This window comes from Cyprinus carpio, chromosome B17, assembly GCF_018340385.1.
Source record: "Cyprinus carpio isolate SPL01 chromosome B17, ASM1834038v1, whole genome shotgun sequence".
NCBI classification, from domain to species: domain Eukaryota; kingdom Metazoa; phylum Chordata; class Actinopteri; order Cypriniformes; family Cyprinidae; genus Cyprinus; species Cyprinus carpio.
Window position 1 is genome coordinate 11,423,397 of NC_056613.1, and position 26,510 is coordinate 11,449,906.

Consider the following 26,510-nt stretch of genomic DNA (forward strand, 5'->3'; position numbering starts at 1 on the left):
AGCACTGGCTTGGGGTGCATGTATAGCCAGAGTTTGATTCTAATGAAAATTCTGGTTATTTTTGTATAAGCAATATTAATATTCAGTCCACAGTTGATGCCCAATATTATATCCTGAGAACCCTGTATAGTGGAATATCTTATTTTTGTGTGGAGCAGTGGAACTGATGCCTGCGCTCTACGTGACAGGCTTGACTTATGATGGATGCACTTATCTGACATTTTTACAGACGACCCCCATCATCAAATTCATACGTCTGAACGCAGTTATTCATTTTTTTTGCCTTTGGTTTAAGGGTTCAGCCCCACATGTGTGTTCCAATAACTAAGAGCTCCATCCCTGACGTCATGTCTGCAGGAGATTGGCTATATGGAGCGCGAGCACAAACTCCTGCCCTTGCACTCACGCGCGCTCAAACTTTTCTAAGAGTTTTCCAACTTCTGCTCGAGCTCAAATCGCCCGCACGCGAGCTCTCTCGCCGCCTTTATTCCCGTTTTCCGTTTCGTGCTTTGAAACTTTCTTTCACTCCAAGCATTTTAACCCTCTTTTAAGTTATGTTTGCCTCTAAGTGTTTTATGGCGAATAGATGACAGCGCGCGAGGGTTTACAACTGCTTCACACGCGACAGAGTGGAGCTGCACTTCTATAGTTCTTTTTGTGTCCTTCTATCCATAGTGTGTGTGTATATAGTACAGAGTAGTTCTTTCAAACTTTCCCAACACTTTCACTTCCAATGGATATGGCTGTGCTCAGGTGGGACATCATTGTTTCACTAACGTTATTGATTTATCCGGCTTCACTCTCGGCGGATAAGAGCGGCTTCAGGAAACTTTACGTACTTCAGCCGGGACCGAGCGGCACGGACGGGGTTCACGTGAGCTCTATTTCATCGCTCTCGGGAGCGTCGGGACAGCCGCACTCCTATAATGTGGAGCTCAAAGCCAGCTTCGGCGGCCAGGTCCGGACCCGCAGAATGGGTCACCAGTCGAACCCGAACCCGAGCATTCCGATCCGCCAGGACGCGCAGCCTGGCCGACACACATCCAGCTATCATATGAAAACGTCAGGGTAAGAGCAGAGCCAAGCGTATTCATGTGCATAACATTACATTTCGACCAGTAACCTATAGAGTTTTTTAGTAGAATTATAATTATCTGTAGGCTTTGTACCGTACAATGCCTATTAGACCATCTAAATTTGCCATTAGGTAGCTACAACAGTAAAATATGGATTATGAATATTCATTATTATTATATTCATTATGAATATTGTGATATTGTAGTGTTATTTAAATAACTGATGTTTTTATGCAAAGTTGTTTTGCAGTATAAATGGTCATAAAGTTCATTATCCAAACTAAACACAAATGAATTAGAAATAAAGTAACTTTATAAGTGAATACCGATATTGAATGATTTTCTTTAGAGACCCACCAATGGTGCTGATAATGAATATCGGTAAGTCAAACCGATTATTGAGTTGTCTGTAGTTCACAGTTTGATAATGATAATTATAAAAATCAGCCACAAGAAGAAAAAATTATGTAACCATTCCAAAAGTAAAAGTTCAGTATGATTTTAAAAACTAAGTGATGCTTCCATTATAATCCGTTACTTGTATTATGCAAATTGCTAACGTAAATTGTGTCAGTGTAATACTGTTGAGCAGAAGTAATCAAGAATGTGAGTGTTGTAGTTCCATTAGTTTCAAACTTGCATTTGATTGCCAATGATGTTAGCAGCCAGATGTCACTAAGGAGCGATAAATTTGATAAGGCAACCAGTCTACAGTGATCATATCGTTCTAAAAAGCAAAGTAACATCTGTTGTTTCAAGAAACCATGCGAGCCAGATTAAATGTAGGCTACCGGCTCCCCTACCAATGAACCCAATGCCCCTTAAAAAGTTTCACCAGGCCATTCACAAAGATTTTTCCACATTCCCTACAATCACGAAGAGTGTATCCCAGCCCTGTGTTTCTTCATATTTCCTGTGCTTTGGATCGGTTCCTCTTGCTTTGCTCTAAAGTACAGTATAAAATAGCACAGTGGGAATAAGAGGACTGATTATATTGGAGCCTCATCCAGCTTTGGCCCCCGGGCTCCCATGTCACTTCAGTGACAGCAGACTTGCGTCAGAAACTTCTCTGGGTGGGCGAGGAGATTGACTGGTGGGGGGTGGAGGGTTAAAGTAAGGTTAGTAGGTCCATTCAGTTTGTGTGTGAGTGTGACTCTTGATGTCATTACAGAGTGAACGTCTGTGGGGGGCAGTGCTGTGTTGGTTGGAGCAAGACCCCGGGATCTCAGCGCTGCACTAAACGTGAGTTATGACGATTCTGTTGAATCATGCATGTGCTTGGGTTCTCTCAGGTCTTTCTTCTGCACTACACCACACTTGAGCTTCAATCTAAAATCTTGCTTGAAAAAGGGAAGTCGTATAATAACCCTGAAAGTCTAGTTCAGAATGGTTTCTTTGCTTTAGTGTAACAGTTTTGCTTAAGACAGGATTTCACATGAAATCAGTTCTCCTAAGTATGTCAACAAAATTAGCTAACCAGTCTTTAAAACCCATTGATTTGGAAAAGAGGATTGAGTTTGTCCAATTAGAAAGGGTTTAGGCTGCTAACACAAAAGCTGCAGGTTTAATCATATTTAGGGATCATCTAGGAGTTAACAATCCTGCCCAGTATCATTTAATGATCACAGACCAAGGGTTTGGATTTACACTTATGCCCCATTGGCTTCAAACCCTCACTGTGCGTTTTTGAGCAAGACATTCATCCATGTCTTGCTCCATAGTCCCCTTGGTATAAAATGGTCTCTAGAAGCTCCCTCCGGACACAAATGTGTGCTAAATATAAGTGAGAGGAATTGTCAATATTTAGTCTCTTTGACTTTAATTCTTCTGTAAAATGCACAAAACAGATCAGAGGGTTCAAGTGTTGTTTTGGACCCCATGGACTTTCATTGAATGGACAAAAATAGGTGAAACAATTTTCATAATCTGTGTTCCACAGTACAAATAAAGTCATACATTTTTAACAGAATTTTCATTTTGAGTGAACTGTCCTTTAATGCCACGAGCAGTTGCTGTGGTTAAAACATGACATATGCTGAGACATTTTATGGTGTCCTTCATAAACAACCAGGCAGACAGCTGCAGTGCCCACCTGTGATCAGAGTCAAAACGGTCTCAGTGAGATCTGAAGGAGAGGGATGGGGGTGGTTGAAAGGAGGGTGTGTTTTGTTATCATAGGTGTAGATTTCGAGTGGGTGGCAGCGTATGGTTCATGATAGCATGTATTATCAAACACTCAGTATATCACAACATGCTCAAGTTACAAGCAAATCTAATCTGCAAGTTATTGCACACAAAACCCAGAGCACCAACATTGGGTTTGTAAAGAAAGGAAATGCAAGACATGACAGAAGTGTTTCAGTTAATGCAATGGACAGAAAGTACACAGGAAAAAACTTTAAATATAATTTTAGAAAACAAAGAGAGAAGGACACAGTGATGAGGGGGTAAAAGGTGAGGAATTTTGAGGCTACAGAGAGTATGATAACCCAGTCGAAGAGCTGGATCAGTTTCTCCTCATCCTGTGTGTTTCTGCCAGTAGGTTATATAAGAACCCGCCACTGTATGTGTGGAAGTACGTGGAGGCCACAGAGGAAAAGCAGGAGTTGCACCTCCACCCGCTGTCTGAGTCTTACCTCCAGCACACATTCCTTTTACCCACCTTTTACACATATTCTAGACAATCAATATTGTGTCTACAGCCCCTGTCTCCAGTGACATTCCTCCTTCCTTCCCCTTGTTTTTCAGGAATGACAAATTGACTTTTTTGTGTGTAGGGTTTACGGCGCCTCCAAGATTGTGTCTTGGATGTCTGCTGCATTTTGACAAAGTGTTTTGTCTTGAAGCCTTGCGTTGAACATCAGGTGTACATTTTACTAGTGTATAGTGATTATGCAGGCAATTTCATCCAAGTGATCTTTCTCATACATTAAAACCAGTCTTGGTTCTGTATTTGATAGATATGGGTTTGTTTCTCAGGGGCTGGTGTGCAAACTACTAGGCCTAAGCCATAGAGAATCTAGGTTTTTGCAGTGATTCTTGTATAGCTAAAGACTTGTATTGCTAAGAATGTTTGTTAAATTTTATTTTCTAATTTTTCAGATAACTGAGATACTTTTACAGCTTAATACACAGAGACAACTGTATGTAAATCATTCAGTGATGTTAAAGGGTTAGTTCACCCAAAAATTAAAATTAGCCTGTGTTTTACTCACCCTCGAGCCCCCCTAGGTGTATATGACTTTCTTCTTTCAGACTTTCAAAGTCCAGTCTGAATTATATTAAAAATTGTCCTGGCTATTCCAAGCGTTGTTATCGCAGTGGGTGGGTGTTTCTCATTAACAGTCCAAAACACGTTAAATAAAGTGTGCGCATCCATAATAAATGTTCCTCACATGGCTGAATAAAGGCCTCCTGAAGCGATTCTGTAACAGAGCTGAGGCGTGAGGATCCATGTGCAAGCTTTTATTAATAAACATGGTCAAAACACAGGCAGAGTCAAACAATGGCAAACAGGTATGGTACAGGCAAGACACAAGAATAATCCAAGAGCAGACTAGGCTCTCCAATCAGCAAACGACATCCAGAGGGCTAGACAGAGAGATAATCCAGGTACACGATTATAGTCCAGGCAGGGGCAAACAAAGTCAAAACTGCAAGATGACAGGGCAATCAAAAAACAAAGGCAGAGATATATACACGGGAAAACAGGCAAGGCAAGACTAGACTAAATCAAACTAGGAACTATGAAAAAGACAAAACTATGACAATAAACTGGTTCTGTATTGCCGCTAACACTAGGAGAGTGGCAAACGCAGAACAGTACTACTTGAGCAGGATCTGGGTGGGTGTTATATAGTGTGTGTAAAAGCGTTCAGGTGAGCGTGTGATTGTCAGTGCAATGGATGATGGGAAATGTAGTCCAGGGTATAGTGTAACAGTCTGTGTAGTGTGAGAGTCCATGTAGGGAGCGGGTGACCTCTGGTGGTGAGTGAACGAAAGTTTGTAAACCGGATTTGTGACAGATTCCATGTGTTTTTGCAAGAAAAATATCCATATTTCAAACATAATAAACACTTTTCTCTCACTCCTGCCTACTGTCGTTTGTGAAAACTGGTGGATGACGTGGGACGTATGCGTCATGCGCGTGCCTCTGAGATATGCTAGTCTCATTAAACCAATGGCGTGAGTTTGGGAGCGAGGCTATTTGTCAGATTTCTCAAACGAACATGCTGACGTTTTGAAAGTGCTGCTCAATCACAGTGATACGGTCTAAAACCTTTCAAATAACAATATTGCCAGCTACTTAGTATTTCTAATTTTCCAGCAAACAAAAATGCAAAACAAACATTTCTGAACAAAGCTACAGAAAAATTATTTGTGACAGTTCTCCAAGCAAACACAGTAGCTTTGTTCTTGCTTTAATCATTGATTTTGAACAAATTAGTTAAGTAAATGATTGTGACCTGGTGGCTTGTTTCATTCTTGAATGAATCGTTGTTTTTTTAATAAATTGGTTGAGTGAGTTATTCAATGATTCGTTCATTAAAGTGGTAGCTTGTTTCATTCCTAAATAATTTCGAACAAATTGGTTGAATTATTGACTCAAACAGCTAATTTTACGGTTTCCACCTTCTGGCAGAACGATATCACCAGAGTCACTGAAAAATCATCAACACTATACACAGTAAAGTCTGCCTGGAATGGAAGGCATCATGTATTTGTGAGAGATTTTAATAAATTAATATTATAATATATAACATGTAATAAATATATAATTTATTAAAATGTCTCTCTATATATATTAGGAGAAAAGGGAGAAAAAGAAAAAAGAAAAGCCCTTGTTTACAGAAAGAGGCCCTGTTTCCCTGTTTACACGGGCAGAAGAATCACTTTGCAGGCCATCTGGAGCAAACCCAGAGCACATTCCTGATCCAGCCATCCCTTTTATTTTCAATGGAAGCATCTATAGTTTGATGTCTGCCACACAGTGAGTGGCCTGAGAGCTCTGAAATTTAAGCTGAAATGTAACAGAACATTTTTAATTGAAGAACTTGCAGGAAAATTGAGTGTGGAAAAAGGAAGCAACTTTAATACATTGTATTATGTCTCTATGACCATTTTTCTGCTGACTCAGGAAATCTTGGGTTATATTGTTTTTATTTTGTTATAAAGTACCACTATGGTGTCATTAAGCCATTTGTTTTTATGTTTTGCCAGCCTCTGTGTGCTTTTGTGAAAGGTTATTCTCATAAACGTACAGAATCCAGTTTTTCTGCCAGATCACTGGCGTCCACCCATAAACATGTGTCTTATGATGGGGTCACCACTGTGTACACATGCTTTCAAGTAAATTAAGAATGAAATATGACCTTTTTCGTTCATCTGACAGCAGCATTAGATGTTGTAATTTATGGTGACTGGGACATAGTGGCAAGGGATTAATCATTGGTCAACCATTTTTCATTTTTCGATATAGGGGAAAAATGAGAAAGTCCAGGTTGTAGTCAGTACCTCCCCTGTCTCTATATATCTTCCTTTCCATTTGTGTTTTAGGATCACTATGTCTCCACTCACCACCTCTCTTGTCTTGGAAGATAGACCTGATTGTAAATTTTCCTGCTAAATGTGTAATGGGGTTCGATTTTTCAGGTTTTAACACTTACCTCACTCAGAAAGTGCAAACAAAGAGAATCGTCTAAATAGAAATGCCTTTTGTTTTTTTGTTCATAGATGAAGTGATTTATCTGGAGCTGTCAGTCATCCAGGTAGCTTTGGTCACTGACATTGAGTCCTATTATTGTACAGTGCAGAGGGATGCTGGGATATTAGCCTTTCTATTTTAACACCAGGATATTGCACCCCAACTCTTTATCTCTAACAGAACAGGAAGAGTGTTAATCCTGATTAATTTTTGGCCCATCATGTCCTATAAATAAATGACAATGTAGACGAGGGGCTGGTTGCACCAGCTCCAGCACCAACTTACTTGCACTACTGAATGTTTGAGCATTGCGCCATTAAGCTTAGTTGAAACATAACCCTACATTTAAACTAAATATTTACTGAAGCCTTCAACCAGGAGTAATAGTTGGAATAACCTGGAAGACCGATTGGATTACATCAATGAGCTCATGTTTTAAATGACAGATAAATGATGTTGACATTTACACTTGTGTATATTTTTAGAGAGTGAACTTTATGTGAAAAAATTAGTTCTTAGCAGCTCTCTGACATGAAGCTGATCTTAACAGTGAACTTTCAACTCTGCCTATCATTTGTGCATGCCAGTGTTTATTAAAAGAAAATAAACATAAAAAACCCTGGATTTTCTATATTTGTATTTATTTATTTATTTAATTTATTTACGTTATTTTTTATTTTTTTTTAATTTATAATCTATAGGCCATTATAATTGATATATTTAATTGAATTAATAAATATTAGGGCTGTCAATCTATTAAAAAATTTAATCTAATGAATCACATTCTTTTTTTCTGTGATTAATCACGATTAATCGCACACTTCATGAAATTAAGCATAGACCATTTATCTTGTTATAAATGTTTGTTTTGTCATCATTTGCTATATCCAGCAAAGTAAACCAAAAGATTAAAGGGTGATTATCAAAATCTATATTTCAGTCAGGACCATTGAGTCAAAAATACCATAGACAATTCTTTTAGTCAATTTTCATATTTTTATTTGCATGATTGTTTAAGTTACATTTGGCAGTATGGCTCTGTTCTGAGTTACCCATCCTTTTCATGAGCTCCATGAAAGCTAGTCAGGGAACAGCAGCAGCTTCTGGGGACAATCTCCCATTTAAAACTGGGAAAGCAGCAAATAAATTCCCCATTGAGAACAGAGCATGCATCAATGAAAACAGAATGTCACATGATAGCGGAGCTTGACTACGCGGCCTGCCTGAACTGACGCTGAACGCTATATTTACTACAACCAAAAATAAACATAAACAAACATTTCTTCCCTAAAAAAAAAACTCCAAAAACAACAGTGTTAATTTCGTTAACGAAGACGAGGACGAAAAATATTCGTTAACAAACATTTTTTCTGTGACGAAGACGAGACGTTGACGAGCTAAAAATAATATCTGATGACGAAATTTATGCCGCGCCGCGTTTTCGTTAACTAGACGAGACTGGACTATAATGTTATTTGAGAAGACTACCAGACATTCAAAATGCATCCTATAGGCTTTTGTCTTTCAAAATGTGCGTCCCTGTCATTGGATTGCGATCAGATAAGGGGCGTTTGAATATCTAGTCAGTATAGCAGCCGCAGTGGATGGATAGACTACAAAAACGCGAACTAGCGATCTGAAACAATGGCCTCAGCACCCGAAGGGGTATGGCTAAGGTAACCAGACGTCCCGTTTTTCCCGGGAGTCACAATTCGTTGTCGATTAACTTAAAGTTAGTGATAGGCGAAATCACGCTGATAGAAGCGTTCTCTCTGTCGTGGGCGCACGCTCCACTTCCTCAGTTCTCATGTACAGCGCGCGATCAGTTCTCAGCGCTCAAATACACACACAGCAGTCCAAATGTTTATCGTGTAGAGTATCTCACGTAAATACAGTAGGTTATGGATTAAGTGAACGTGAACAGGTGGGTGAAAACTGAACGTGTGTCAGTATTTCATGCCTACCTTCCGTCTTAAAAGGACAGCATTCCAAATTAAATACCTATCTGTAATTAATGTTAACCAACAAAAGATGTTAAATAAATGTATACATGTTAAGTAAAACCTACAGTATCTGAAAAATGAGTTTAATTTGTATCTCTATTGTATTTGTCTTATTGTGTTTCTTTAAATATATATATATATATATATATATATATATATTTTATATAATATAATATATATATACTATTTTTATAAGCTGCTCCTTTTTCACTTAAAGAGAAAGTTCACCCAAAAATGAAAATGTTCATAATTTATTCAAGATTTTCCAAATTCAGTCATTGATTCAAATTTCTCATAAGCTTAATTGATTTGGTCTAAAGAGAGAAGAATTAATGATTATTTTAATTTGAAAACTACATATAAAATCGCCACCAAAATAAATTCTGGTAACTACAGTTTGGCTAAAACTATTGACTAAAAGTAGTGACTAAAAGTTGACTAAAATGCAATGACTTTTCTTCGACTAAAACTAGACTAAATCTATGAAAGACTCAAATTACTAAAATGTGACTAAGACTATTAAGCATTTTCCAAAGAAACAAATAAAATCAGGTGCCCATAAAAGCACAAATCAAATTAACAAAGAAAAGGACTCCAAAGAACCAAATGATATAAGGAGCCCATAAAAGCACATATGAAAGAAAAAAAAATCAGAATTTTATAGTATGTGTACAGTGAAACAACAAAGAGCTTTTTTACATTTTAGAGAAGCCAAGATGTCAAAAAAACCTAAACCAACCACCTGCTGACTGCATATATCTACTACAGTACACAGATCCATTCCGTATAAATAAACACAGCAACGTACACATGATAAATCAAAACATTATAGTAAATGTGTATGGAAACAACGTGAATGTATGGAAAAGTCTGTGCCTGTGTATAAATACAATGTGCGATCAGTGCATCAAGAGCACTCATACACACATTATTATAACGGACTCACGCGTGCTTACTGTACGACACCTATACGCCAATCGCTTTTACCTTGATTGCAGTCTTCAACCATCAAAACTTTACTAGCAAGACTGGCTATCCATTCGAGAAACCGTAGTTTGCATCTCATCTGGCCATTCAGCGATGGGATGTGTTGACAAACCCATTCAGCCTGTACTTCACACACAGTGTGATGTGTGAGAGCTCGCGCTCTTCAGAGACATTCACAGAATATGACCGAGCTCGTGTTTTAAAGCGAAACACACTGGAATGAATAATTCATTGAAAACGCAATGCGAGTCTCTGTTCTCTCTGCAATCTCTGATGTAATCAGCCTGGTTTCCTTTATATTTGCGCTGTTTTGGATGAATTGTTTGAATGCATTCGCTTACTGTATAATTGGACTAAAAACTTTCCCGGAGTTTAGCATCTTAAAATGGTCTGATCGCAAGCAGAGAAGCAAAATTGGGTTAAAGGGTTAGAATAGAAATTGTGCTTCAGTAATTTTGTGTTAATTGCGTTAAATTATATTAACGTGTTAAGGATTGTAAAATTAATTGCATGTGTTAATGTGTCAATGATTACCGCCCTAATAAATATATAATTAATTAATTTAATTGACCAATTATTTTATGATTTTGTGTCTTTTCAATATGGAATTTTGATTTAATTTAAATAATTTATTGCTTTTCAACACTATTTCTTTTTAAAAATTTGAAGCCAGCTTATTGTACTAATAATTGTAAATGTCCATATTCTGTTCCTATTCAACTACACATTACTTCACAGAGAGCTTATGAACTCCTGCCTAAATCTTGCCTTAACAAAAATGGCTTGTCACTGGAATATTTTGGTTAGGATGTAGTGTTAAAATATGGCTTCACTTATTTAACAGACTTCTGAGAAACAGAATGGAGTGTGATTGTGAAAAAAACAGCAGACATGTTTAAAAGTTGTTTGAACGGAGGTCATGTAGTGAGCCTAGGTTCACTCTGCAGAATGACTGCCGCCTTGTTGTCCTCTCTTCCCTGAGGAGTTTTCGTGCTTTCATTCACCATGTGATATGCATTCAGAAGCTTCTCAGACTTTCCCAGAGTTCTTTTATTGGATTGAAATCATCAGGAAACATTTAGAGCATTTTTGTTTTTTCTCAGACAGTCGTGGGTTGATGGGTGATTTAATTTGTCTTCACAATGGAAGACTGTGCAGCACCGAAGAGCTTGCGTATGGTAAAAACTCTAATAAAGATTTAGGACCAGAGAGCAGCTTTTGCATTGATGACAGCTTCGATTTAATGCCACTACATAATTTACATCTTATTTACAGTTTGTTTTAAAAGTTTTACAACATGTAAAATGCAATGAATGCTCATGTCTTCCATCTGAGCCTGGATTTCTCATATTGCTCATCTGAAGTGTTTGAGTGTTTTTCCTGAGCTCAGGCATGTGTGCACATCTCACTGCTGAAAGACTGCTTAGTCTATTTTGTCCCTCAACTGAACACAGCCCAAGCGTTCAAATCCCTCGCCAGATAAAACACAACATGAAAATATTTCACCTGGGCTCCACAGCACGGCAGAGAGACAGATACGTTTTTCCTGGCTGTCCATGCTGAAAAAGTGTCCTAGATCTGTAGGAACAGGTGACTAGGTTGAGGAACCTGCTGGGATGAGCCTGAACTAAAGAGAAGAGCTCAATTCTGTTGGTTCCCTTGAATTCACTAGTTGCACCACTTTTGCATGGTAATTCATTACAGTCACCTGTGTCTTCTTTATTACCCACCTGCAATGTAGTTTAACCAGCACAAACAATAATTTTTAAATTAGGCTTATTGTATTATAGTTTGTAATAAAATGGATCAGGTCAAATTATTAAGCATTTTTAGTTTTCAGATTGACAGGGTTGGGTAAGGTTTAGTTAGAATGTTCATTCATGCACATTTTCCAGTAATAATCGTGTACTTGCATTCATTTTTAATGACTCAGTGGACCAGTGTCAGCACATGCTCATGTCTTTGTAATGTTTTTGTCCCTATAGTGCTAATTTTTTTATTTCACAGGTTAAATACCAGCCTTAAAACAGCCTAAGCCTCCATTAAGAGTTTGAAAATGACAAAAGCCCCATTCACACTAAGATTCCGGATAATACACGGGTAATGTGTCCCAGCAATTGTTCCCGGATCGTTAGATTTTGGTTCATTCACACTGATAGTGATTTAATGGAATCTGTACATGCGTTCACACACAACCCGTAAAGGTCCCGTAATGACACGTGACATCATGTGACATGTAATGTACGAGTCGGATGTGACATGTAATGTACGAGTCGAAAACGCTAGGCACATTAACTTTCACTTAAGCTGGCGAACGATCTCAGCTTCAGCACGGATAGTGAGGAGCTAACTAATCTCTGCTTCATTACAGTTTGCACATATTTTTTAGTCACGAACGTTGATCTGCTTTCAAAACACCCGGTAAAAGAGTTGCATGATAACGTGCGTCATCACTACGACACACCCTTTACGGCATTGGTTCTGGCTTTTGTTCACACAGAGCTTGTTCCGGGACTGAACTCGGCAATGTTACTAGGTCCTCAACCCGGGATCGATCCCGGAATCAATCCCCAATCAACGTGTTTGCGTTCACACAGAAGGCGATCCGACAATTTTCTGGCAATTTTCTGACAACTTTCCCTTTAATGTTAACATAAATGCTTATTTTTCCAGGTTAATTAAAGCATGGCTTGTTTGAGAGGAGTTTGCTGTGTCAGTATCTCCACAACAACTTGTGAAATGCCTCTCCTGTCTGCTCACACTGCAGGCTTTCAGTCCTCAGGCAGTAGCTTAGCATGCTACCCCACATGTTCCTTTCTTGTCCAAGCAAATCCAAGTTGTACCTTTCAGATTCAACACGTCAAAGACGTTAGAGCTGTGGGAGAGCTCTGCAGCATACAGATCCTCTTGCATGAGCTCTTAGATGTGTTACACATATAAAGCTCAGCGGAGAAATGGCCCAACCGCAGCCGCCTTTAATTGGCTCTGTGTCTACTGTGAAATACTAGCAGACTGAAATGGGCTTATCGACCATTCTGTCTGCCACATTCAGCTGCGTGTGAGCTCTTACACCTCTGAGCACGTTGAGGGTACAGTGCAACACATTTAACACCGATTTCAATATTGACTTGAGGGATAAAACTAATAAGAAGTTGGACGTGTTGGAATTACCCAGCACTGCTCCCCATAGCCCGGTCATCTGAGTCAGCAACATCGCCCTCTCTTTATCAGTCTTTCTTTCCTTCCTGCTCTCTGTCTTTGTGAGGCCTAACTTTATCTCACTTTCTTTTTTTGGTGCTGTGAAGTTTAGTCAGCAGGAAGGTTTGTTTGAAGAGGCACTGAGCAGAGCATTTAACCTTCACATTGTTCAGTAGCCCACAGAATTAGTCATGAGGGTAATGTCATTAGAATTAGTCATCTTACTAATGTTTAATGTCGGTAGGATGTCAGCACAATCTAACACTTGTGATATACTGACTTACAGATTCACACTGTACACACAAGTTAAAATATGAGTTTATATAGAGAGACAAAACACTTTTATGTGTGGTAGAAATGATTGTTATCTGGGGCTAGTATAGGGATAACTCATTTTGTCTTTGATTAATATTTGCTTCTCAATGGCTTCAGTGTTATGCGATCCTTTAGAAGTCATTCTAATATGCAGATTTTGCATAAACATTTCTTACTGTTATCAGTGTTCAGAGCAGTTGTGCTGCTTAGTATTTAGGCTATATCTCCAAGTTTTTCTGTATGTAAATGTGGTTTGAGTTCTTGAGTTGAAAGAATGATATTCTGTATACATTTGTGCTCACATGTGTGATCATTTTGTGTGTGTATGTGGAAGAGGAGGTGTACAAGGGCATGATATGCACAAGAACAGTGTTTGTGTGTGTACTGCGTTTCTAAGGGCCGTCTCACTTTGTAACTTTGAGCCCCAGAGGACCAATGAGGTACATTGGAAAAGGAGGGAAACCTAGTGAGGGTGGAAAAGAAAACAGAAATCCTCTGCTGTGGGTCATGTCAACTCAAATGAAAAAACTCCAAACCAGGAGGAATGGTTTATATGATGTCATATTTGATAATCGCTCTCACCTCTGTCACAAGGCATGTGCATAATAATAATTTGTGGTCAATAAATGCTCATTTTAATCCTGCTTGTATGGAAGAATTATGTTTCTGGCAAGTGTGTGTGTCTGTATGTGCTTGGGTATAGTTTGTCTTCAAAAGTAAGCTAACTTTAATAAAACCTCCCTCAAGAAGCATCTGGAAAAATAATTTATAAATTAAGCACATTATTTTTATTATTAAAATAAAGTTATATTTTATTATATAGTTTATTGCTAAATTAAATGCAAATTAAATTTATATAAATATTGATTTAAATCTATATAATGTTTATTTGTATATAAGTAAAAAGTGTGTGATTTTGAATATAGCATAAAATTCACGGTACTCTAAAGTCTGGACCACAAGGTCTGTAACAGGCACAAACCCGATTCCAAAAAAGTTGGGCCACTGTACAAATTGTGAGAAAAAGAGGAATGGAATAATTTACAAATCTCTTAAAATTATATTTTATTCACAATAGAATATAGATAACATATCAAATGTTGAAAGTGAGACCTTTTGAAATGTCATGCCAAATATTGTCTCATTTTGGATTTCATGAGAGCTACACATTCCGAAAAAGTTGGGACAGGTAGCAATAAGAGGCCGGAAAAGTTAAATGTACATATAAGGAACAGCTGGAGGACCAATTTGGAACTTATTAGGTCAATTGGCAACATGATTGGGTATAAAAAAAGCCTCTCAGAGTGGCAGTGTCTCTAAGAAGTCAAGATGAGGCAGAGGATCACCAATTCCCCCGATGCTGCGGTGAAAAATAGTGGAGCAATATCAGAAAGGAGTTTCTCAGAGAAAAATTGCAAAGAGTTTGAAGTTATCATCATCTACAGTGCATAATATCATCCAAAGATTCAGAGAATCTGGAACAATCTCTGTGCGTAAGGGTCAAGGCCGGAAAACCATACTGGATGCCCGTGATCTTCGGCCCCTTAGACGGCACTGCATCACATACAGGAATGCTACTGTAATGAAAATCACAACATGGGCTCAGGAATACTTCCAGAAAACATTGTCGGTGAACACAATCCACCGTGCCATTCGCCGTTGCCGGCTAAAACTCTATAGGTCAAAAAAGAAGCCATATCTAAACATGATCCAGAAGCGCAGGCGTTTTCTCTGGGCCAAGGCTCATTTAAAATGGACTGTGGCAAAGTAGAAAACTGTTCTGTGGTCAGCCGAATCAAAATTTGAAGTTATTTTTGGAAAACTGGGACGCCATGTCATCCTGACTAAAGAGTACAAGGACAACCCAAGTTGTTATCAGCACTCAGTTCAGAAGCCTGCATCTCTGATGGTATGGGGTTGCATGAGTGCGTGTGGCATGGGCAGCTTACACATCTGGAAAGGCACCATCAATGCTGAAAGGTTTATCCAAGTTCTAGAACAACATATGCTCCCATCCAGACGTCTCTTTCAGGGAAGACCTTGCATTTTCCAACATGACAATGCCAGACCACATACTGCATCAATTACAACATCATGGCTGCGTAGAAGAAGGATCCGGGTACTGAAATGGCCAGCCTGCAGTCCAGATCTTTCACCCATAGAAAACATTTGCCACATTAAAAAGAGGAAGATGCGACCTAAGTCAGTTAAGCAACTAGAAGCCTGTATTAGACAAGAATGGGACAACATTCCTATTCCTAAACTTGAGCAACTTGTCTCCTCAGTTCCCAGACGTTTGCAGACTGTTATGAAAAGAAGAGGGGATGGCCACATAGTGGTAAACATGGCCTTGTCCCAACTTTTTTGAGATGTGTTGATGCCATGAAATTTAAAATCAACTTATTTTTCCCTTACAATGATACATTTTCTCAGTTTAAACATTTGATATGTCATCTACAGTATGTTGTATTCTGAATAAAATATTGAAATTTGAAACTTCCACATCATTGCATTCTGTTTTTATTCACAATTTGTACAGTGTCCCAACTTTTTTGAAATCCGGTTTGTATATATATGAAGATGATAAGAGGCCTTTCTGTAATAGTTTGTGCAGCTGCTGTTCAGTGTGATCTCATAGATACTGTCGGTGAGATCATCCTTCCTAACATCTGCCTTGAGCAGTGGGCACTGATCCATTTCTTATTTAGGAATCTCCACAGCATTCAATTACTTAATATGACTAATTATAAATTTGAATTTGCTGTTGCTGCCCTGTGTGTGTGTGTGTGTGTGTGTGTGTGTGTGTGTGTGTGTGTGTGTGTGTGTGAGCAAGTGTGTAGGCCGGCCACAGAGGCCGCTAGGCTCTTTGTAGTTGAATGACAGCTTTGTTCTTGCTCCACAATGATGTAATTACAGACCACAAGTCAACACCCAGTTATCCACTCATTTTCCCTCTCTCTGTTAGTCTGCTTCTCTCTTGCATTCTCTTTGCTCTTTCTCTCATGATCTGTGCAGATAACAGTTCTGACCTTCATATTTATGTTTTGTTCAATATCATATAAAAAGTATACAAAAACTAGGACCTTATGGACTTTCTACTGTATTAACTATGCTGAGAATATTGTAAATATCTGCTTTTTAAAGGTATATTCCATGTAAAGCTTGACATGTTGTTGATTATTACTACAACTATAATAATTTCCAATAAACAAAATAAAAACCTCAACTATAAAATGAAAATAAAAATGTTTCAGTTCAACTCCTACATCAGTTCATGTAAAATTTTACAAAATGGAAGTGTGTACAGAAATGCATGTTTAATGGAAGGCTATGGATCTCATGGACCCTTCCATTCCATACTTCCTCTCTTTTTTGTTTTGCTTGGTTTGGTTTTTGCTTTTGTTTTATTTTTGCTTTGCTTTGCTTTTAATAATACATTAAATTATTATGTTTTACTCGACAGCATGCCAACTGAGCATGTTAACCCAGAATATTAATTTAAAACACTTGTATTTACATAACCAGACCAGCCTAGAAAACTCTTTTCTTTTCTATAAACTAAACTTCTATAAACTCTGATAGCATTATATAAACAATAAAATGTTATCATATGATATTTTGTTATAAGTTATATTATATTAATTGTTTTATATAACTTTTTTTAATTCTATGACATTTCTTCTGTTTGTTTCAGCTAACTGTATGCCTCCATGCAAAAATGGAGGGATGTGTTTGCGGCCCCACATTTGTGTTTGTAAACCAGGCTCTAAAGGCAAGGCCTGTGAACAGACCACTCTGCCCCCGTCCTCTCATCCAACTGGACCATTAAACGGACACACCAATGGTGGACTTCCAAATGGAGGTCATACGAATGGATATCCCAACGGTCATAATGTAATTCCCCAGCGTCCCATTCCTCAGCAGATCTTCCCACAAGGCCAAGGTCAAGTGCCTTTACCGTTGCCCGGCAACAACAAGGGACATCTGACTCTGTCCATGAAGCCGTCATCTAACGGACCCATTCCCTATCAACCACAGTGAGTATGACGTCTGGATTCAGTCATTTATAGCATCGTAATACTGTGTCAAGATGATTCAAGATTTGAGTGAATTTTCAGTCATAACGGTTGTTTGGCTTTGTACTTTTTAGTATTTGGTCTTTTAGGTGAGCAAATACATTTCAAACAGGCTAAAACATTCCTAATTGATTATACTTATTAATAAAAGGACAGTGGATAATCCCTATGACCAGATTTTTGACTTTCAGCATGAAGCCTGATTCACGCCATGAATTATTTAATCTTAGAACAGCAAAAAAGTCCAATTATAGTTGAATAATCAAATAATATGCACTTCCAGCTGAAAGCACAGTGGTGTAATGGCATTGTAGGATGCTATTTTTAAAAACTTACCTGATTTTATTGTTGAAACTGATATTTGAGAACCAATTATATAACCTAAAAAGTTTGTATATTGGTAGAGAATACTAATAAACAAAGTTTTCTTTAAGAATATATGTTCTAGTTTAGCACATAGCAAAGGCCTGTGAGTAATTGTCTAAATGTATTTTGGACTTTTGCAATTCCTCAGGCCCTTAGTCTGCCAAACTTGTAATTTTATTATTTTGAAATGAACTCCATAGCTCGGTATTAATGCCAGACATCAGACCCACAGATGTTAACGGTCTCTGCCCCTTTCATGCCCCCCTACTACTCTCTCAGCCTGGGTCTGTTTTACAGAAATACCTACTGTTCTTTAGCCTGACTCACTGAAATCTTTTTGCATGACTTACACTTGGGCTTTCACCAAAGTGTGACTCCTGAGCTCCTGATGTCAGCCTAGTTTTCATTTTCAGTTTTAAAACACGATTTTTATGAGAATCCTTTACCGTGACCCTGCAGACTCTTAACTGACCTGTTTTTTTGAGAGGGTCCTGCGGGGTTTGGCTTGGGATTGTTTTGACTGCCACAAATATAGACGACTGGAAAGTTCACAATCATATCGGATGTGAAGAGTTCTTTATTTTTTTCTAACAGAGCGAATCGGACTGACTGCACACGCTGAGTCAAAATCTTGAGATGTGGGGGAAAACCACAGAACTGCCCCCATGTTGGTTCCAGGAAAAGCTGTAAGACTGTGGCAGGGCAGGATATTGATGATTTCTACTTAAAATATTAATGAAAGCAGTTTATGTGCTGGGACTGACGTGCATTTTAAGTCAGAGTTTGGATGTATCTGCTTGGTAATTGCTACCAGACCTGTCCTCGAAAGCTTCTGTGGGTTTCCACAGGGTTTATTGTGTGTGGAGGAGGTAGGCCTCTCTCCAGAACTCCCCTTCCTCTCAGCTGCAGACAAACTTGCTCAACATTTGAGAGGAATTTCCTGCATTTTAGATATTTGGATTATTTTGAATGTTATCAGTATATACAATCAATATTTAATTATATTATTAGTATAATATTTGGGTTACAAAAGTCAAAAAGACAAGACTCTGAGTGTTACAAGCTAGGGCTGTCAGGATATCAGAATTTACATTAAGTTAATAGCTTGTGAAGACAAATGTTTTGGCAAGAAGTACACAAAGGCTTCATTGCAACCATCAGTCAAGCAGCCCTTAGGTAACTGTGCATTATTTATTTATTTTCTTTCAGTTTTATATAATTATTTTTTATTTTATATTTTACATTGAAGGTGCAATGGTGTACTAAAAATGACATTTTTGGGTGACATTTTTAAAGAATTATACCAGATATTTCATGGTTAACCTGATATTTGAGAACAGAATATGTTGTATGAAGATGTTCAAATCTGAGATACTGATAAAAAGAATATTGATAATCAGTCTATAATCAATCATACGTTGATAATCATCTCTATATGTATGAAACAATAAAGCACACATGTTACCTATATAGTGATTTCATCTATATGTGTATCAAAGGATTCTAGAACCAAAGTCAGGAAGTGCTTGGATTTTATTTTTTGTTTTATTTTATTTTTAATTTTATTTTTATATTTTTATTTATTTTTATTTTTGACCAAAATACCAAGATTCTGCCACTCCATCTTGTCACAGTTTTGAAAACTGTTGAGTTACTGTCGCTATGCTTGTTCTTTTAGACCGCTCTTTACAGTCTCAGGGTTGCCAGGGTAACACGTGGAAGCAGTGAGTTATGTATTCATAAATTTTATTTTACATGCAAAAACATGTTTTTTCACTGTTATTTTACTCTTCAAATGGTATATTTGCAACTGTCAAAATGTGACAGTTATTAGGCCACGTTTCCCTCCAAAACCGACTGAATGAGTGAAAGGTTTATTGAAGCACAGATTGAATGATTTGTGAGTCATCAGTGTGGGTTAAGTGTAGTGAAGATGTGGTTGGGTGTCATCACCGCAGAAACAGGTCAGTGAAATGGTTATTCAAACACTTGGGGAACCTAAACATTTTGGCTAATTGTGGAAATGCATCAAGGAATGAATAGATGTAAAAACATTTGACCAATTAGAATCAAGTGTGAGCCATGTAACAAATCTTTTTGAAGTGTCAGTGAACTGAACTCTGATGCCCAGGAAAAATAATCAATTTCAGGCAGGTTTCATGTGGCATGATTTTACAGGTGTGCAACAGTTGTCTCTCTGCGATGATAATTTTGAATTCATAGGCTTCAAAGTCAAGATGTTACAGAGTTACATTTGCAGAGACCTTGTGTTAATATTATAGTGAGAAAAACCTCTAGATTTATAGTTGAATGAGTTTGTGGATTTGTATCAAGAAAACCTGATCCATCCACAGGAACACTGCTGTTCATGGAAAGGATTGAAACGCTTTAGAAGAGATTTTATACAGAGGTTTCTGTTGACGCTTTATTTTCCGAGCCTGGATCAATGGTGAGCATTGTGCTCAAGCTGTGTGGCACACTGTATTTACTCTAAACCTATTGTTTGACTAAAGTGATTTGAGGTGTTTAATGTTGGAGGTTATGATTAAGTCTTGTAGTGTTTGTGCTCTGAGTATTTTTCTGTGTTGACTTATCCAGATCTCAAGTAAACTCATGAATCCTTTGTTGGCAGTTTAGGTGACCTTTAGGTGAGTTGAACACTGAGTGACTGGTCCTTTTAAATACTCATAAAACCATAAGTTGGAACTGACATGGCTGGTTTAGTGTATTCACACATTATCAAATCAGATTTTGGTAGAGAATAATAGCAAGTAATGAAAAGAGCTTATGATGTATGCAAAAGCAGTAGTGAGCACCATGCTGTACTCTATTTAAAATAATAATTAATTGATCAGTTTTATTACTTTTCAATACTTCATTTAGAACAATTAATCTTGAAAAAAAAATCATTCCAATTACAAATACTCTTATTCATCACCATCAATTTGTTACTTATAAATAACAAGGTAAATTAAATGCCTCAATAATTAGTACCAATTGATATTGTGGCTATAGCTATGTACAGGTGGTTGGTGTGTTAATATGCTGGGGTAAATTAATCTGGAGAAGTAAGCAACCTAGGCTCTAAAACATTTCTAGTTCGGAAGTAAACGGTAAATCAAAGACTAATGAAACAATCCCCTTAATTTCCCTTTCACTTATTATCTTCTTCCCAGTAAGCACAGACGTGTCTTTTTTCTAGGTAAACATATAGCTAACTTACACTTATTGCACACACATATTGTATGTGCCCTGTACACAGTAAGAAAAAAATTCCATAGAAAAACAGATAATGTCCTGGCAGAAAATTACCAGTATGCTTTGTTAATTTTTCGTATATTTCCTTCAATCCTAAAACACAGCACAATGCAAAGTGTAATTCAAAATACAGGTAAAACACCTGTGAAACATCAGTACAGAAAATTCCTTCATATTAATATAGCACATTGGCCCAATTTTACGGACTTAGAGCTTATATAATCACCCAGCGAGGAGCACATACTGACTTCACCACAGCATGATGTAACCGCTAGCCTCCAGCGACAAAAACCCACCCATAATAGAGCAGTACTGTTAACACACACCTGGCTCTGTTACTCCTGTCAATCAAGAGGTCTGGAGTTCATTGGTGCTGCTTGGTGCTTATGTCTGGCCGGACTTTGAAGTGTCAGTCACATCCAGGTTAAGTGCCACCCTACTCTGTGGAGAAGTGTGAACTGTCCTGCTGATGGGTAATAAGAAACAAGGGAGAGGTTCATGGTTTCTTTAAAATCATGATAGTGGCTGTTAGTTGAACTCAGTATTCTTAGCATTTTAGCCAAAATGTAATTGGAACATAGACAATGAATCTTATTAATATATTGAGCGAAAACCATCAAATAATAATTTATAAAAAAAATTATTATTATAATTTTATTATTATAGATAATACCTAAATTGACATTTGCTGACATTTAATCAGTCCCATCAAGGTTTCATAGGACTTTTTTTTGATTATTTATTTATTTATTTATTGCAATGTAAAAATGACTGAATTTAGCTTTCTTGAAATGTGTGCAAATATTCCAATAAACATGATGTATTTATGTAACTGGTGATAATATATGGCAAAAATGCAATTACCTAAATATGTTTGCACATTACTAAAATTGTGATCCTGGTCCTCCATGCAAAAGGCAATGGGATCACCAGCATAAATACCTAAATATAGTTCTGATTTAATAGAATTAAATAATAGAATTGTGGAGGACACACCTTGAACTGATACCTTGAATTAAATAATAGAATTGTGGAGGACACAATACCTTGCAGACTGTCACTGAATCAGTACAGTGTCTAATCAGTGAAGCTTATATACTGTACTTTTAATGTTTTAAAATATTATTTATTGTTTATTAAACCATTATATTGTCTATTTTTGTAGTATTGTTTTTCACCACACGTGTCTCGGTTTGGAAGCGAACCGGTTGAAAAGAAAATAGCCAAGTGAAGGTCATGCATGAATGATTTGGAGCGATCACTTGGAAATATTAAATATTACCTTCTCCAGGCCCTCAAATGTGCTTCATATCGGAAATTTTCTGTCCTTTTCAAACACTTGTATATAATCAGATGTCCTTCTCTGTTCTCTGCTCACTTTACAATGGCATTCACTGTAATACAGCGGTAAGACTGTTACATATTGATTCATTTGTTTGTGGAAATGAGACAAAAACAAGCTGCCTGGCACAAAAAATATGGAGTATGCTTGATTTTGCGTTCAATTCTGTGATCACAGAATGGCGAAATCCTGGAGGGACTGTTTAATGAAGTAATCACAATATGCTTATGGCAGCTGTAGCGATTTTGAGATTATTGACATTATAATGTATCAAAAAGCATTAGCATGTAGTCTAAGTGTTATACGTCAGTGATGAAATTGGGTCTGCTGGTGTTTAGGAAACAAATATCCATCTGCAGACAATAGGTATTGAAGAGAGCAAAAGCATCCTGATGTGGGTCGCTGGGTTCATTAGAAGAGAGAGCTGTGTAGTGTCTCGCCGAGCACGAGGGAGGAACTGCAGCGGATTCCGCCAGATTCTGGGAATAACAAGAGGATAAGTGCGGAAAGAGAAGAATAGACAAAGTGGTCAAAAAAGTGGGAGAAGGAAATGGAAAACTGAGATGGATGAAGTACTGATATTATTAAAGAAGGAGGATGGGCAGAGTGGTACAGAAAGAAATGGAGAAGGGTCAGAGAAAAGAAAGAGGTAGAGAGAGAAATGGACATGTAAAAAATTAAGTTGTTTATGTGAAAATAAGCAACACCACTGGAGTTCAGACCTGTGTAGCTGTTTGGTTTTGATTGAGAGGGAGAGAGAGAGAGTAAAAAAATAACTCTCTGCATCTTTTTTTCAATTTAATTACAGCACGTCTGCCAGCGTACGAGGTCGCGCCAGCTATTTTGTTGAGACTGGAATTGGAGCTTATGTTTATAACTTCTCTCTCTCTCTCTCTCTCTCCCTCTCTCTCCCTCTCGGCCTCTCTGACATCCCCCTCTCACTCTCATCTTCTCTCTGATGGAGCTGTGGACTACAGCAGCAGTAGCTGGATGATCCATAAGTATTAATTCCACGTTAAATGTTCATCCACAAGTGAAATTTGAGAACAAAGCTTCATATGGCCTTGTCTCCATATACATCACATTCTGTTTAGTGGACTCACAACTCAAATACTCTTCAAAGAGCAAATTGGTTAAAGGGGTAATATGATGCTGCTAAAATGAACATTATTTTGTGTAATTGGTGTAATGAAATGTTTTTATGCAGTTTAAGGTTAAAAAAACACATTATTTTCCACATACTGTACATTATTGTTTCTCCTGTATGCCACGCCTTATGAAACGCATCGATTTTTTCAAGACTCATCGCTTTCAAAAGCGAGGTGTGCTGTGATTGACCAGCTATCCAGTTCGTTGTGATTGGCCGAATGCCTCAAGCGTGTGACGGAAATGTTACGCCTCTTAACATATTGTGATGCCTTGTTCGACCGGAGCGACAAGACATAAACATAAAACCCATTATAAACATGATATAAACATGATTTCTAGTCGTGTCTTCTTTTGGAAGGCAAAAACAAAGTAGGTATGCTTTTTTTAACGAAACAACTTCACACACTGCTGCCTTGAGTGAGTGGAGGCCTAGAGTGAGCCGCGGTCTAGAGTGAACCATGGCCAGCTTGAGTGAGCAGAGGCGGACAGCTTGAGAATGGCGTGGCAGGCAGATTCTACAAACGAGCGTACCTTGTGATTATGGCAACCACATGTGACGACCCCGGGCTGGACTCTGCTTCGTCCACGGTGAATGCCAATTCTGCGATCCACAGTGCAAAGTTGATGTATTTCCTCAGCGACCAGCACGGATCAGCTCCAGGCATGGCGAAGCGGATATCATCCTCTTTTGGAAGGCCAAACAAAGTAGTTTCACTTTCACAATGAAACACAGCGTCTATACGACATGGCGGCAGGGGCAACAACAATACTACAACAAGAATAAAAGGAACGTCTTCTTTCTTTGCGTGAACATCTGGGCAGCGTTATGCAAATCTTTCCACATACTGATGTAGATATGTGGGGGTGTGTTAGAACGAGCCGTTTCAGCGGGATGTGGACGAGTGTTAACTTTTATAAAGAATATCTCTTTTATAAAGAATATAACTTCACAGATCTTCTTTATTCACCAAGAGCATGTAACACTCCAAAGAGAAAGGAAAATTTGAAATCGCATCATATGACGCCTTTAAAATTGCTCATATTGCTCTTACGAATTTGGTTAGCTAACACGCATATTAAGCATCACAACGGTTTTCAACATTGATAATAAGAAGAAATGTTTCTTGATCACCAAATTAGCATATTAGAATGATTTCTGAAGGATCATGTGACACTTAAGACTGGAGTAATGACTGCTGAAAATTCAGTTTTGCTATCACAGGAATACAATAAAAAAAGATCAAATAGAAAACAGTTATTCACAGTATTTCTTCACAATAATACTGATTAACTGAAGTTTTGATGAAAAAATGCAACCATGTTGAGCATAAAAGACTTTCGAAGACATTCATCTTAACCGACCTGGTATTGTAGAATGTATTTTTTTTTCTTTTCATGTGGTGCCTTTAATTACCATGCTCTTTCAGATCATTTAGGCAACCCACTGGCTGGTTGATTTTGAAAATATGTCGTTTTGCACATTCCAAGTTATTATATTGCTGGGCTGCAAGAGACACATTAGGAGAAGTGAGCGGAGCCGCATCACATGTGTTCAACCGCTATGCTCCAAAAACCATAATTACAATTCATATTACCAGGATTTACTCTGAATCTCAGCCCAGTGTCGTAAAATTCAATATAAACAGCTCATTATACTTCTGCTCCCCTTGCGCAGAATAATCATAGGGCAAATAAACATTAGTGAATTTAAAAAAAAAAAGAAAAATATGTGGCTTCATGGCCACAGGAGCAGCATTGAGTGCTGACTGGCTCTCTAGAGCGCGTTTTGAATCCAGAAGCGAGTGGGTTCAGTTCCAGTCTCAGACAGGTTCCTCTTCATCAGAGACGGCACATGTAAACAGATGTCCCTGCTGATCTAACCTGTCTACCAGAAGAGGCACTGTGGGCAGAAATCAGCTGGGATCACAGTACCTAAATGGATCTGGCTTTGTGCTCTGTAAACTTCTTCTCTTACTGGCCTGCTGTGGTGATGTGTGGAGGCCATAAAAGATCCTGCTGTTCTTTTGTTGTGGTTTTTATTGAGATATTTGAATGCAGACCACACAGTTTGTCCAGTTAACTGCTCGTCTGCAAACCTCATTTCATATTATGAATGATACTATTTAAGTAGATTCATACTAACATATTCAACTCATTTCTCACAGGGACTGTGTTCCTTGTTGAGTACCTTTTTCTTTCTTTGTTTGAAAAATTTTAATATTGCTGCTGCATCACTTTAATTTGCTGTTTAGGCAAAGGGCAAATTAGCTGCATTCTGGATGAAAATAGATTATCTTTTTTCTTTGATGGGTATTCAGAATTTTTCAGTGTGCACTGTTTGATTCATAAAAAGATTGCATAAAACTTATAAATCATAAATATTGTACATTTTGCCACTGATTTTTATTTTATTTTATAGTGCCCTTTAAAGCATGAAATTGACCTATACTTCCATTCAAAAGTTTCGGGTCAATTAGGGTCAAGAAATTTATACTTTTATTCAGCAAGAACACATTAAATTGATCAAAAGTGGCAGTAAAGACATTCATAATGTTAAAAATGTTACAAACAGTAATAATGTTCATGATGTTCTTTTGAACTTTCTATTCATCAAAGATTCCTGCAACAAAGTAACATGGTTAACAACAGTTTTCACCCTTTTCTAGAAATGTTTCTTAAGCATCAAATTAGAATAATTTCTGAAGTATCGTGTGACACTGAACACTGGAATAAAGGATGCTGAAAATTCAGCAAAATAAATAATTTTTTTAATTATAATAATATTTGACAACATTATTGTATTTTTATCAAATAAATGCAGCTTTGGTGAATATAATAGACTTCTTTCAAAATGCATTCTTTTGTGTGCCACAGTATAAAAAAATTCAGGTTTGAAACATAATAGTATGAATAATAAAGGCAGCGCTTTAACTTTTGGGTGTCCCAAGCTGTCCCTTTAAGACTGCTTAGTTAACTAGACATAAACTAGACTAAATGATTTTTAAAACGTAGTTTTGAACCCTAGTGAAAACCACA

At 37.6% G+C, this 26,510-nt stretch overlaps 1 protein-coding gene across 4 annotated transcripts in view; it reads left to right on the forward strand.

Annotated features, from left to right (window-relative positions):
• Nucleotides 1–388: 388 nt before the first annotated feature.
• The window catches only part of ltbp1 (latent transforming growth factor beta binding protein 1), a 79,060-nt gene continuing 52,938 nt past the window's right edge, over nt 389–26,510 (forward strand). For all 4 annotated transcript variants that reach the window (XM_042742207.1, XM_042742209.1, XM_042742208.1 and 1 more), the window contains exons 1-3: nt 389–1,068; nt 2,248–2,318; nt 16,978–17,320. In XM_042742207.1, the coding sequence (XP_042598141.1) occupies nt 734–1,068; nt 2,248–2,318; nt 16,978–17,320 (749 nt within the window). In that variant the 5' untranslated portion in view covers nt 389–733. The remainder of the gene's footprint in view (nt 1,069–2,247; nt 2,319–16,977; nt 17,321–26,510) is intronic.